At 32.8% G+C, this 14,659-nt stretch overlaps 1 protein-coding gene across 20 annotated transcripts; it reads left to right on the forward strand.

Annotated features, from left to right (window-relative positions):
* Positions 1 to 5,575: 5,575 nt before the first annotated feature.
* Positions 5,576 to 11,056, forward strand: LOC102668139 (WAT1-related protein At3g28050). Of its 20 annotated transcripts, none has more exons than XR_003262801.2 (11): positions 5,577 to 5,919; positions 5,994 to 6,041; positions 6,113 to 6,160; positions 6,403 to 6,542; positions 7,053 to 7,162; positions 8,028 to 8,214; positions 8,350 to 8,680; positions 8,799 to 8,957; positions 9,052 to 9,203; positions 9,448 to 10,383; positions 10,707 to 10,905. XR_003262801.2 is itself a non-coding variant. In XM_026123725.2 (9 exons), exons 5-9 carry the CDS (start codon positions 6,626 to 6,628, stop codon positions 10,753 to 10,755), a joined length of 516 nt encoding a protein of 171 aa, XP_025979510.1. In that variant the 5' UTR covers positions 5,589 to 5,919; positions 5,994 to 6,041; positions 6,113 to 6,160; positions 6,403 to 6,542; positions 6,611 to 6,625; the 3' UTR covers positions 10,756 to 10,905. The 20 variants fall into 20 exon arrangements, 4 of the variants coding, with proteins under 4 accessions (XP_025979508.1, XP_025979510.1, XP_025979509.1 ...); XR_003262797.2 differs by having other exon boundaries at positions 5,580 to 5,919; positions 6,611 to 7,162; XR_003262795.2 differs by having other exon boundaries at positions 5,578 to 5,919; positions 6,611 to 8,214; positions 8,350 to 8,687.
* The last annotated feature ends 3,603 nt before the right edge of the window (positions 11,057 to 14,659 follow it).

Genomic DNA, 14,659 nt, shown 5'->3' on the forward strand with positions numbered 1-14,659 from the left:
TATATATATATATATATATATATATATATATATATATATATATATATCGAAAAAATTTGTTTTTTAAGATTAAATCAAAATAAAATTTTAATATATCTGGAATATAATATAATAGAAAAATTTATTTGAGATCCAAAACAAAAAATAATTATTTATCAAATACCTAAAATATATTTAAGACTATATCAAAATTAAACTCTCACATTCAAATGTGTATTTCTTGTAAAAAAAATGAAGAAGACTTTGTGTGAACATGTAAGATTATCATACCTATTGATACAAAGTCTTTTTTTTAATTATAACTAAATTATTAATTATATCAAAATCTCACATTCGTAGTGTTGTGCCAAGATCAGATTTTACTTCACAAAAGAATGAGTTTCTTATATGAACAAGAATAAGCAAAATGCAGAAAAGAAAAAAAAAATGAACGAACACTGCACTGTGCTCACAGCAGCCACTTTATTCAATCTCTACAGAATTTCTCTGGTTACAGAAAACTCTCTTATGATCTAGCTATGCAGGAGAAGAAATAGATGCATTATTTCAAGCCTAACTAACCCAACCAACTTAAAACTAATTAACTGTTACATGTAATAACAGAATAACAGAAAACAGAAAAATACTAAGTTGGTGAAGAGTAAGAGAACTAACTAATGGTTGTTAATGAACCAACATACAACAATTCTCCACCTTGGTTCAATAACAAAACATTAACAAAAATAGTGGTTGCTGCAGAAACAGGATTTAATCATCCATCAGCTGAATTAAGTTCAAACAATGGAAAAACTTGCTGCTTGGAAGAGCCTTTGTGATCATATCAGAAGGATTGTGATCAGTTGAAATCTTCTTGACTATAACTGATCCTTGACCAATAACTTCTATGACAAAATGCATCTTAATATCAATGTGCTTTGTCCTCTCATGATGCACAAAATTTCTGGATAAATCAATGGCACTTTGTGATCACTTTATTTTGTATCTTCAGCTCATTTGCAATGCCTTCAAGTCACAGAGATTCTTTTACAGCTTCTGTAAGAGCAATATATTCAGCTTTAGTGGTTGATAAAGCCACTACCTTTTGAAGGCTAGCTTTCCAACTAATTGCAGTGCCAAAAGCAATGAACACAAATCCTGTGAGGGATTTCCTTGAATCTAAACAGCCAACATAATCAAAATCTACAAAACCTTCAATAGCAGTTGTTCTTCTGTTATTCCTAGCTCCACCATAAACCAGAACTCTTCCAAGTGATCCTCTGATATATCTGAGTATCCATTTCAGGGCTTGTCAATGTGCTTTGCCTGGATTTGCCATGAACCTACTTATTAGGCTCACTACATGAGCAATGTCAGGGCGAGTACATACCATAGCATACATCAGTGACCCTACAGCATTAGCATATGAAATACCTTCCATGTAAATTATATCATCATGTGTCTTAGGTGCTTGAGTTGTACTGAGCTTAAACTGTTGTGACATAGGAGTAGTTACAGGTTTGGGATTTGACATTCCAAACCTTTCAAGAACTTTTCTAAGATGTAACTCCTAGGACAGATACAACAATTTCCTTTTTCTATCCCGTCTGATTTATATTCCTAATATTCTCTTGGCTGCTCCTAAATCTTTCATTTCAAATTCCCTGCTCATCTCAGATTTCAATTTTTCAACCTCACTCTTGCTATTACTTGCTATCAAAATATCATCAACATATAATAGTAATATCACAAACTCAACTTTAAAAGGAAATTTGAAGTAAACACAGTTATCATAATGACTTCTATGAAACTGTATGCGAGCCATAAATTCATCAAATCTCCTATTCCACTGCCTGGGGGATTGCTTTAGACCATACAGGGATTTGTTTAATTTGCAAACATAATCCTCTTTACCTTTGATTTCAAACCCCTCGGGTTGTTTCATCAATATCACCTCATCAAGCTTTCCATACAAAAATGTTGTCTTCACATCCATTTGTTCTAACACAAGATCAAATTTTGCCACCATAGCCATAAGAATTCTGATTGACCTGTGTTTCACTACAAGAGAGAAAACTTCATTGAAGTCAATTCCCTCCTTTTGAGTGAATCCTCGAGCAACAAGTCTAGCTTTAAATCTATCTGGTTCAACTCCTTGGATGCCTTCTTTCTTCTTGAAGATCCATTTGCAGCTGACCACTCTAGAACCAGGGGTTTTTTTAATCAATTCTCATGTATGGTTGTCATGGAGAGACTTAATCTCTTCATTCATGGCACTTAGCCATTTTTCTTTCTCCTTTCTAGCTAAGACAGCTTTAACAACTTTTGGATCTTCCTCCAAAACTTCACTAGCAGCTACTAGAGCAAATGCTATTAGATCAGCATATCCATACCTCTTAGGTTGTTTGATTTCCCTTCTGATTCTATCTTGAGCCAGCACATAGTCAACTTCTTCTTGTTCCTCTTCTTCATATTTTCCTTCATCAAGAGGCCAATTAACAGCTTGTGTTTCAGCATGTTTATCCTCAGTCTCCACCTCAAAATTCAATTTTTCAGAATCAGTTTCCTTACTTTGATCAGTGTTGGACTGAACCATGTTGGGCTTAGCCTTGTAGGCCATTTCAGCTTCATTGAAGACAACATCACAACTCACTAAACACCTCTTAAAACCAGCCTCCAAACACCACAGCTTATACCCTTTCACTCCCTCAGGATATCCTAGAAAAATGCACTAGTCAGCTCTAGGTTCCAATTTGTCTTGCTTGATGTGAGCATACGCAACATAGCCAAATACCTTTAGCTATTTTAGACTCGGTGGATGGCCAGACCAAATCTCCTCAGGGGTTTTGAAATTCAAAGTTGTTGAAGGACACTTGTTGATGAGATATACAGCAGTCATTGCTGCTTCAGCCCAAAAAATCTTGGGTAATCCTGCACTCAGCAACATACATCTCACTCTCTCCAAAATGGTCCTCTTGAATCTTTCAGCTAAACCATTTTGTTGAGGGGTGCCCGCAACTGTCCTATGCCTTGCAATGCCATTCTCTTTACAGAAATCATTGAAAGGTTCAGAACATAACTCAAGACCATTATCAGTACGGAGCCTCTTGATCTTTCTGCCTGTTTGGTTTTCCACAAGTATTTTCCAGCTTTTGAAGTTGTCAAAAGCCTCATCTTTTGTTTTCTAAATGTAGATCCACAACTTCCTTGAGTAGTCATCCACAATGCTCAAGAAATACCTTGCTCCAGAATGAGAGGGAGTCTTGGTTGGACCCCAAAGATCAGCATGAACATAATCAATGGTACCTTTTGTTCTCTGATGTCCAGCATTGAATTTGGCTTTGCCATAGACACAATGTTCACGGAACTTTAATCTTTCCATTCTGTCCCCACATAGCAGCTCCTGTTTTGCCAATTCAATCAACCTTTTCTCACTTACATGGCCCAACCTCATGTGCCATAACTCAGTTTTTGATAAAAAAATAAAAAAAAAATAAAAAAAAAAAAACTCTTCCGATTGCAGTGGCTGCAGAGCCAATTACAACTTCACCATCTACAGAATAAAGGCCATTCTCCATAATTCCCCTCATGACAACCATGGAGTCTTTAACTACATTCAATATTCCTTTTTCACCCTTGAACACATACCCTCTTTTATCAAATTCACCAAGAGAGATTAAATTTCTCTTCAACTCAGGTACATATCTGACCTCTATGAGAATTCTTTCAGCCCCATTATGAAACTTGAACCTTATAGACCCAATTCCTTCAATTTTGCAAGGCTTGTTATCTCCAAGGAGTACTAACCCATCTGCTTGATCAGAAAATTGTTCAAACCATGATTTGTTTGGTATCATATGCCATGAACACCCTGAATCCATTATCCATTTAGTTTCTGGATTCTTTTCAGACACCATCAATGCCTTTACAGATTCATAGCCATCATCTTGAACAATTGCAGCATTTCTTGAGTCCTTCTTCCTATTGTTACTGCCACCATTTTTCTGCCTTTCAGGACAAACATTCCTTGTATGACCCTCCTTTTTACAGTGATAACATCTGATTTTGAAGATGTTTCCTTCACCATTCTTCTTATTTTCTGGCTTTTGCTTCTTCTTATCAAATTTACTATCTTTCTTGAAGGTCTTGCCTCTTGCTGTCAGCCCTTCACCACTTGTAGAGAACTTTTTTTCCTTTCTTTCATTCAATTCCTTTGAATTCAGAGTAGCCTGCACTTCATCAAGAGAAACAGAGTCTCTTCCAAACAATAAATTCTCTTTGAAATGAGAGTAACTCTTAGGCAAAGAGCACAGCAATAACAAAGCTTGATCCTCATCATCAATGGTGGCATCGATATTTTCAAGATCTAGAATCAGTTTATTGAACAAATCCAATTGTTCTCCTATTGATCTATCTTCATGCATTTTAAACGAATACAAAGATTTCTTTAGGTAAAGACGATTAACTAAAAATTTGGTCATGTACAAACCTTCAAGCTTTGACCAAACCCCCAGCAGCAGTTGTTTCCTTAGAGACTTGCCTCGACACCTTGTCTCTGAGACTGAGGATAATTGCATTGTGTGCCTTCTGCAGTAGTGTTTTCTTATCCCCATCAGCCATCATCTTTTCAAGTTTGGCTTCTCCATCTAGTGCTTCCACCAGGCCCTGTTGGACAAGAAGAGCTCTCATCTTCAATTGCCATAGCCCGAAATCATTTTGCCCTGTGAATTTTTCAACCTCGTACTTGGGCGAGCCCATTTCTTGAATCGAACTCAAAAAATCGCTCCACGCTCACCACACCAATTTGTTGTACCAAGATCAAATTTTACTTCACAAAAGAATGAGTTTCTTGTATGAACAAGAATAAGCAAAATGCAGAAAAGAAAAAAAAATGAACGAACACTGCACTGTGCTCACAACAGCCACTTTATTCAATCTCTACATAATTTCTCTGGTTACAGAAAACTCTCTTATGATCTAGGCTATGCAGGAGAAGAAATAGAAGCACTATTTCAATCCTAACTAACCCAACCAACTTAAAACTAATTAACTGTTACATGTTATAACAGAATAATAGAAAACATGAAAATACTAAGTTGATAAAGAGTAAGAGAACTAACTAATGGTTGTTAATGAACCAACATACAACATGTAGTTTGAGACTTATGAAGATAAGTTAGATATTTGAAAAAAAAAATTTCTCCTATAGTAATCCTACATTATAAAGTGGAATTCAACACCACAAATCATCATTACATGCGGAATTCAACACCACAAACCTCAGTTTGCTTATGTTTTTCCTTCGATTTATCAATATTCCTTTCTTACTATTATAATTATCATTTTACATAGAGTAAGACAAATCAATAAATAAATAAAATAATAATAATTTTATAAAATTAACATTATCATTAGTAATATTAAAAAAATCATTAATCAATATCTATATACTAAAACTGAAGTATGATGAAGATACTAAAATGCCCATGGCTGAGGTGTTGACATTTGTCCATTTTCTTAGTTTTTTTATCATTTTATAGCCCTCCAGCTTTACCTTGGTTTTGTGCCACCTGTTGCTTTGTTTTGTGCCACCTACGTGTTGTGTTGCCTTTTTTCTGCCACGTTGAGATGTTTCCTCTCTCTTCATCTCTTCTTTACACAAAGCCTGAGCATTTTCTGTTTTTGCTTCTCTTCTCATTTTCATTCTATTTTTTATTTTTACGATTTTGGTTTGGCTTTAAGGATGGGTTGGGTAGCCATGCTTTATCTTGTCGTCATTCCTGCACTTAACCGAGTTTCCCTTTCTGGGCTTGGCTTTAAACTATAAAATTTAGCCTCTGAGTTTAATTTGGGGTTTGGTTTGGTTTCAGCGATTATCTGTTCAAGCTTCTCCTAATCGGCGACTCTTCTGTTGGAAAATCCTGCTTGCTTCTCAGATTCGCTGTGAGTCATCACTTTATTTGCTTCTCCTAATCTCTCTTTTTGTTCACTTCCTTTGTTTCATCATTTCATTTCAGGATGACTCCTAGGTCGACAACTACATAAGTACCATTGGAGTTGATTTCGTAATTATCACTCTTCTTCTTTTTTGTTATTTTTATTTATGGCCCAACACTCATTTTTATTTTATTTTCAGAAAATCAGAACCGTGGAGCTGGAAGGGAAAATCGTCAAGCTGCAGATTGTGAGTATTCACACTTCACTGACACGAATCAATGTCTTTTACCGACTACTTCATTTATAATGCCTCCGATCTATATTATTGTGTTTTTAGTTTGTTTGGTGTAATTTACCATAATTTCTGCATTCGCCTCTGTCGGTGTTGGATAATGAGAATCAAAGCGAAATCATCATTTCACTTGATCATATTCATGATTATGGCCACATGCATGCCAAGCTTGGAGTCATTTGTTGTGTTTTGTTTAGTGGGATGGAGCTGGACAGGAGCGATTCAGGACTATAACAAGCAGTTATTATAGAGGAGAGGATGCCGAAGATACCAGTAGATCATCAGAGAAAAATTCAATTGAAGAAGACATTGAAACTTAAATTGCTGAAGTGCAAACGTAAGTTTATTATGCATATAATTTCAGTACCATTTTTGTTATATGATTTTGGTTCTTGGGTATGGCAGATTTTCTAGCAAAAAATGGGGAAGAAGAGAAAACACAGTGAGATAACTCATGACGAGGCACAGCCCCAAAAGGAACAACTCATGATGAGGCACAACCCAAAAATAAATTTCTTTGACTTGCTTTATTTTGCCTTTTTTTTTTCCTAAATCATGCACACATCTTGGTTTGATCCGTGCCTTAGCTGTATGGACAATTGCATGTGCTTATTTTGTTATCAATTTATAAAGCTTTAAAGTGAATTGTGGTCATATCAAAACAATTTCTTCTTAACATTAATCATTAGAAGACCGATTGATGTTTTTTTTAATAGGTTTAATTGATATAATGCTCCTAATTAATTATGCATTGCGATGTTTGGTTACTTTAATTCTTATTGTACTTGGTAGTCAATCTCAATGTTCTCTCTTTCTTGGTAATGCATCATTGTTCTATTGCTTACAGAATCTCTGATTTTTTGGCAACAACAATGTAAAAAATTGTTAAAGAGATGTTACCTCGAGATGTACATGTTGCAAGAGATGCCCAAGATCTATTGATTGAGTGTTGTGTAGGTCAGAATTTTGTTTCCATTATATTTGATTTGTTGCCTTAATTCTTTTATTTGAAGCTATATTTAGGGTCTAAATTCAAGTGTGCATCTTAGTTGTGCACAAAATTGATGATTTTGCTATTGTTATTTTTCTGATGTCTGTTAAGGTTAATTGCCAAGTTTGTGGCATGGATTATAAGCAGAGCTATCTATAGTGGTGCTACACCGTTGTGTTGCGGCTATGGGCCCCTCCATTGCTTGGGGCACTGTGGATTGCAGCCACATTCACGGCTATTTGCTTTGTGGTATCAGCGGACACAACTTTGATTAGTGATTGAAAACCCCTGTTTACTCCCACAACACTGCATTGTTTAAGATTTATTTTGGGGGCCATTTTGGTGATTTTAATGTTAAAAGTCTCACCAAAATACTACCAAAAACATTCTCAACTAAATACAGTGACTAAATATGAAAGTCTTATATAATGTCTTAACTTTCAAGTATAAATTTTAAATGCTTATTCATCAGTTAATTCTCAATTCCCATTTTTCTTTCAAATTATAGTGTTCTACGGGCCAGCCCGTTAAAATCACAAATCAAACTTGCCGTTATGCAAAATTGGCTGAAAAAAATATTATTACTTATGTTTGAAATTTAATGCAGGCCATTGGTTAGTTAGTATTCTCCCTTTTTAAAAATTTAATTGCAATCTTTCTTTGTGGAATCAAGATATTTGAATGTACAGAGAGAGTCTTGGGTTGTGCAATTGTGAAGTTCTTTGACTTTGGCTACTCATGTTATTTTGATAGTTTATTTGTATGTGGTAGTTTCTGTCAGCAGTTAATACACAAACTTACTGGTGTTGCCATTGCTTTGAAAACAACCAGTGTTTGGCAGAACCATCTAGGATTTGATCACAACATAGAGGGTTGGACAGTATTTGGAAAAGGAGCAATCAAGGAGCGAATATCGAATGCAGGCAGTAGATTCATTTTGCTCACAACAGAACACATCCATTGGATAGTTTCTCTCAGAAGGTCCAACTTAAGAAAGGAATGCTATACACCTTTTCTGGTAACTTCACTTTCTCTATTGTTGAGTTATATGACATCTCTTTCACTAGCATTCATTTCATGAATGTTCCATGTTGGTCATTGTTTTTCTGAAACATTTTGAGTGATTATTTTTCCTCCCTTCTCCATAATTCAGCTTGGCTTTAGGTTAGTGAAGCAAGTGACATTCTGTCAGTTATGTTTAAAACAAAAGGAAGCAAAATGGTACGAGGTGGCCAAGTGATAGCAAAGCATGGACGCACGGGTCGTTTCTTAAGCCATTTCACAAGTTTTTTTTTTAATTTGCAATATACCAGGGGTACTAATAGGTACAGGCTTCAGATTACATTTCTGCTACATACAAATCAGCCAATTGTTGATCCAGAGCAGAATGTAACCACACAAAAAACTGTACATATATTTGACCTACAGTGCTATCTGCTACTAATGTGAAATCCAGACCTAAGATTTGAATACCACTGATTATAGTGAGTGGTAAAATCCTTCTCTAAATATTTCAGCCAAGACCATAACAAAAACACTGCCTCATCCATCATTTTGTTTCCCTCATAACAAAAACACTTTTACTTTCTTTGATGTTTGTAGACATGGATAATCTGAAATTACCCTGCAGAGCTTGTGATAGTGCTCACTCGCGGTACATTAGTTGCTATGCTATCTATCCCACCTTGACTGATTTCGGTAACGGATCCAAAAGCTTTGAGATTAGGATTTGATGTGAATTTGATAGCTATTGCATTGCAAGTAAGAATAAATGGTGATACTATTTCCTATATCAGCATGAGTCTTTTATTTCTTGCTCTGAATTTCGATTAACTTGATCTGCTTCTGAATGTAGGCAATTTTTGGTGTATCCCTTCGAAGTATTGTTCATATATGGGTCATGAGAAAGAAGGGCCCTCTCTATGTTGCAATGTTTAAGCCAATTGGAATCATCTTTGCGGTCATCATGGGAATTGCCTTTCTTGGTGACTCTATCTATCTTGGAAGGTATATGTTTCTTTCATGTCTCAATCATAAGAAAAATTGGAGGTGTGTCCACTTATGGACTTATGATTTTATTAATGGGAGCATTTTGTTTTCGTGTGAATGAATGCAATTTAAAAATACTTTAATCTAAGGACTACAATTATGAAAGGGGGACCTTTTTTTTGCGTGTGTGTGAATGCAACTTAAAAATACTTTAATCTTAGAAGGAATACAATTATGTAAGTATGGTTTTGTTTATGTACAGTGTGCTTGGAGTAGCCATAACGGTTATTGGTTTTTATGTTGTTATTTGGGGGAAAAGCCAAGAGCAAGCAAAGGAAGAGTGTGAAGTCTATGATGACTCGGAATCATACTCGCCCGTTGTCCCTCTTTTGGAGAACAAGAGAATGGAGGAATAGAATCATAGCAATCATTTAATTTCTCTAGCTTCAATATAAATGTCTCATGTAATATTTTGAAAACAGATTGCATTAATAAAAAAAATTAGTCATAGTTCGATTGATTTGAAACCTTAGTCTAATTTTCTAACAAGATAATAAAAAAAACAGCTTGAAACACAACTAGTTTATAGTTTGATCAATAAAAAATAATGGGTGGGGAAGAAAGTAAGAATTTTATCAGACATGCTATTTTTCCTGCATTTCACATTCACAATGCATTATTTAATATCTATTTGGCTTAATGTCAGAGAATAAGAATTGACCGTTTTTCTAGCCACTTTACAATATCCTATTGTTGTCTATATATATTATTTTCTCTAACAACCTTTATTTTGTCTTATTTCATTAATTAGCAGTGCTTCTTTTCTTTCATTTCTTTCTTTAAGAATAATTATCCAATCCGTTGGGTAGGTATAAATATATTGACAAGGGAAAATTCTTTAGTTCAAATGAGACGCAAAGCACATGTCCAGGAAAATTCCAATTCAACTGCTATATATTATCGGGCATTATTATCTTTCCTTTATCTTTCTTTTTGTTAATATCATTCACATTGTTTCATTTGTACAACTAAATAAGTATTCTATTAGCTATATGGCCCAGCCCAGCAAAGACGGCGTACGATAGAAAATAAAGAATTTATCCTTTGAAATTTCTTGACTTCATTTTCTTCTTTACAATTTCAGTCGTGCTATTCTCATATATCTTGCTTCTGCATTTCCAGCCATTGCAGACCATTGGTTAGTTAGTATTCTCCTTTTTTACAAATTTAATTGCGATCCTTCTTTGTCCAATCAAGATATTTGCATGTCCAGAGAGGGTCTTGGGTTGTGCAATTGTGAAGTTCTTTGGCTTTGGCTACTCATGTTATTTTTATATTTTATATGTGCAATTGTGAATCATCCCATGAGATTCATCTTAATATAGTGGTTATTTAAATGATGAAACATAGATAAGTAATGTTTATGTTCCTAAACTTACAAGATATCGATCCCTTATTTGGTCTTGGCATACACTTATGTTGCTTGCCTTTTAACACTTCCTGTTCCATTCATTCGGTTAGGTACCCGACTGATATTTCCAAGAGAGCAAGAATTCACTCATTTCCTTGAGACTTACGCACCCCTGTTCTTAAAGTTCATATATAAAGACTTCCTGTGAATGAGGAAAGCAGTTCTTGCAGGTGGAGAAAGAATACTATAATTCAGTGAGAGAGAATATTGTAATTCAGTAAACATCCTTCAATATCATGAATTTGGCTGTACTGCAATGTACTTTACTGACAATAAATTTACTTTTATAATCTTTTATAATGGTACGTGGGTGATTAACAAGTATCATTTATTGGTGTAGAAGCAAGGCTTCATGGTGAATGTGATTCAAAGGTGTTTTGATGATAACAATAATGACAACAAAAGATGATGACAAAGGTGATGAACAAAAAGCTCAAAGATCAAAGAACAACTCAAGTGAATCAAAGAACATCTCAAGTGAATCAAGAACAAGTCAAGAGTTCAAAACTCAAGAAGAAAGCCTAGAATCAAGAATCAAGATTCAAGATTCAAGATTCAAGATCTCAAGAATCAAGATCAAGATTCAAGACTCGAGATTCAAGAATGAAGAAAAGACTCAATCAAGATAAGTATTAAAAAGTTTTTTCAAAACTTTGAATAGCACATGAGTTTTTAACAAAACCTTTACCAAAGAGTTTTTACTATCTGGTAATCGATTACCATATTGTTGTAATCGATTACCAGTAGAAAAATGAGTTTGAAAAAGTTTTCAAACTGAATTTATAACGTTCCAATTATTTTCAAAAGGCTGTAATCGATTACAATGTTTTGGTAATCGATTACCAATGCCCTTGAACGTTGAAATTCAAATTCAAAAGTGAAGAGTCACATCCTTTCACTTAAAAGCTTTGTGTAATCGATTACACTAATTTGGTAATCGATTACCAGTGATTGTTTCTGATAAATCAAAAGATGTAACTCTTCAAAAAGGTTTTTGACTTTTTCAAATTGGTTTTAAGTTTTTCTAAAAGTTATAACTCTTCTGAATGGTCTTCTTGACCAGACATTGAGAGTCTATAAAAGCAAGGCTTTGTTTTGCATTTCAAGTATCTTGAACACTTTACTTTTCCATACAAGCCTTGAATCTCTTTGAACTTCTTCTTCTTCTTTGTACCAAAAGCTTTCTGAAGTTTTCTGGTTTTTCAAACCTTGAAAACTTGTGTGTTTGTTTTCTTCTTCCCTACTCTTTTACTTTCCGCTGTTCATTTAATTTTCGCTTTTACTTTCTGTTAAGTTTCTCTTCTACTCCATATTCTCTTAACAAAAAAAGTAAAAGCCTTAAAAGAGTAATTTTTTAATTAGTAAAGGTTTAGAAATAATTAATTCAACTCCCCCTTCTTAATTATTCTGAGGTCACTCGATCTAACAATTGGGACTACCATTTAAAAAAATTATTCAATTTTTTCCCTTCCTTTTGACTTTATTTCTATAAAAAAAATTAATTCTTAAATGATTAGAATGAATCAGAAGATTAAATTGAATGAAAAATAAACAACAAAAGTAAATCTTTATAAGATAAATAATTAAAATAACTAAAATATAAAATAAAAAAAAAACAAATTAAATTTTAAAAATAATTATAAAAGAGACATAAGTTAAGATCGAGTTACCTATATGACAATGAGTTTGTTTCAATTGTTTACAAATGAATAGTATATCCCTAATGCTTTGGTCGGCAACTGGAGGATTTTGAAAACTCATGTTGTCTATAATTTTGAATCTTCCTATATATTTTTAATAAGATTAGATGTCTTATGCATCCCCTAGGCGTATTAATGTACCCCTCCAGAATACCCACATATAAGTCAACCTTAGTGTAGTGAAGTTGTTTGAGGTAATCTAACAATAACAGTCTTATCCCACCAAGAGATAGTCTATTTTAAAAGGACTAAAAATATTATTATCTTTAAATCATTGGGCTGCTATAGTGGATATGAAACTGAAATCAATGTGATTATATGTTATGGAAGGATTGAAAATTAAGTGTTTGTGCTATGATATGACATTTATGCTATATAAATAACATTCTGATTATGTGGTTTATTCTAGAAGATAGGCTATGATATGATTTTTATATTTTTTTTTTATCTATCCAAAATTATTTTAGGTTTGAATTTTAAGTTCATGGGCTTGCCGTGTATAAAATAGGTGACTATCACTACTTTGATGGTTATCTACTATTCCTTGCTATCTACATAGGCTTTCATGATTTTGCATATTCTCTGTAGGTCCATGATTTTTTTTTATTAGATTATCCCTCTAATGGCTGTTTGATAGTTATGTAAATTTTGATTACACATATTTCATCTTCATTGCAAGATGGTGTGAAGTTGTAACATCTAACTTGAAATTTTAAATCATTGTTATTCCCTTTTTATTCCCCGCCCTTCATTCGATGGTCATTTGAAATTTTTTCTTTACAATTGGTTGTGACACATAATTCTCTACTTCCTTTTTGCTTGAGTACAAAAATTTGACCGAGTTAAATGCTGAATACCTATATAAAATCTAGGAAGAAGGTAATTGATTTTTGTTTTTTCCTTTCTTAACTTTTATCTTTAGTTGGATTAGAATCTAATTATTATTAAGCCAGATCTATCTGCAATTGTCTGATTTTTGTTTGTTGTAAACATTTATATTATAAATGTTAAAATTATTTTTATTATTTGTTCAATTATTTGGTTTTGCAAGAGGTTGCGACAATTCCTAGAGATAAAAAGCCAAGAAAAAGAGATTGGAAGAGAAGATAACAAGCTATGCTAAAAAAACATTTATATTATTATTATTATTATTATTATTATTATTATTATTATTATTATTATTATTATTATTATTATTATTATTATTATTATTATTATTATGTAGTTTTTGTTCTTCTATCATTTCTTAGTTTGTTTTTTAATAAAAAAATAAAAAAGATTAGGAAAAAAAATAAATTGTTGTTTTGTTGTTGAGTGAATGTGCAACTGCAGGCGCAATATCAGCAAAATATATTATTATTATTATTATCATTATTATTATTATTATTATTATTATTATTATTATTATTATTATTTAGTTATTGTTGTTTGTTTCATGTTTTTTCTTTTTTAATGATTTTTTTTTATTTTTTTCCCTTTCTGATTTTCCTGCTTGCAAGGTTCTTTCTTTGTGCTTTGTTTTATGCATGGTTTTTATTATTATTATTATTATTATTATTATTATTATTATTATTATTATTATTATGGAAGGTTGAAGCTATTTGAGGTACTTCAACTTCAAATTTCATGCTATTGTGCTATGGATTTATATCTTCTTTGTTCATTCTTATTAATTTGTGTTTCATTTTCTTCTTTATAATTGTAGTCATGCTATTATCATATTTCTTCGTTCGCTTCTGTGATCCCTTCTCTCCACCATGAGTGGGTCACAACAACCACGAGATTTGAATTGCATTGTCTTTTAAATTTAAATTAGTAAGATATTGCAGCTAATAGAACATGAACATAGATTTGAAATTGATAATTTTTCCCTCTTATTGCATGTAATTAGAGGAAATATTGTGGTCATTGTTGAGGTGCTTGAAATTGAAGTGTTTAAGTATAAATTAGCAATCAACTTATTCTTATGTGAGTTGACAAATATAAACATGGACTAATTTGTATTATGATTGACATGTTGTCATATGTTTATTAAAATAAAACTATTTGACTTATTTGAAATTTCAATTCTCAATTTAATTACACTTTCTTTTTACTTTTTAACCATTTTAGTTTTAAATATTTATTTTCTTTATTATATTTGAGTCTCATGAGATTCATCTTAATATAGTTTGTTAATTTTATGATCTGAAATAATTGTTTTACATGAACATCAACCTTTGAAATTTCCTTAATCAAGTGATCCGTGTGTATGCACAAGTTTTAAATTCGCATAAACATCAACATTTAAAGTTTCCTTAATC

This window comes from Glycine max, chromosome 9 (assembly GCF_000004515.6).
Source record: "Glycine max cultivar Williams 82 chromosome 9, Glycine_max_v4.0, whole genome shotgun sequence".
Taxonomy (NCBI): domain Eukaryota; kingdom Viridiplantae; phylum Streptophyta; class Magnoliopsida; order Fabales; family Fabaceae; genus Glycine; species Glycine max.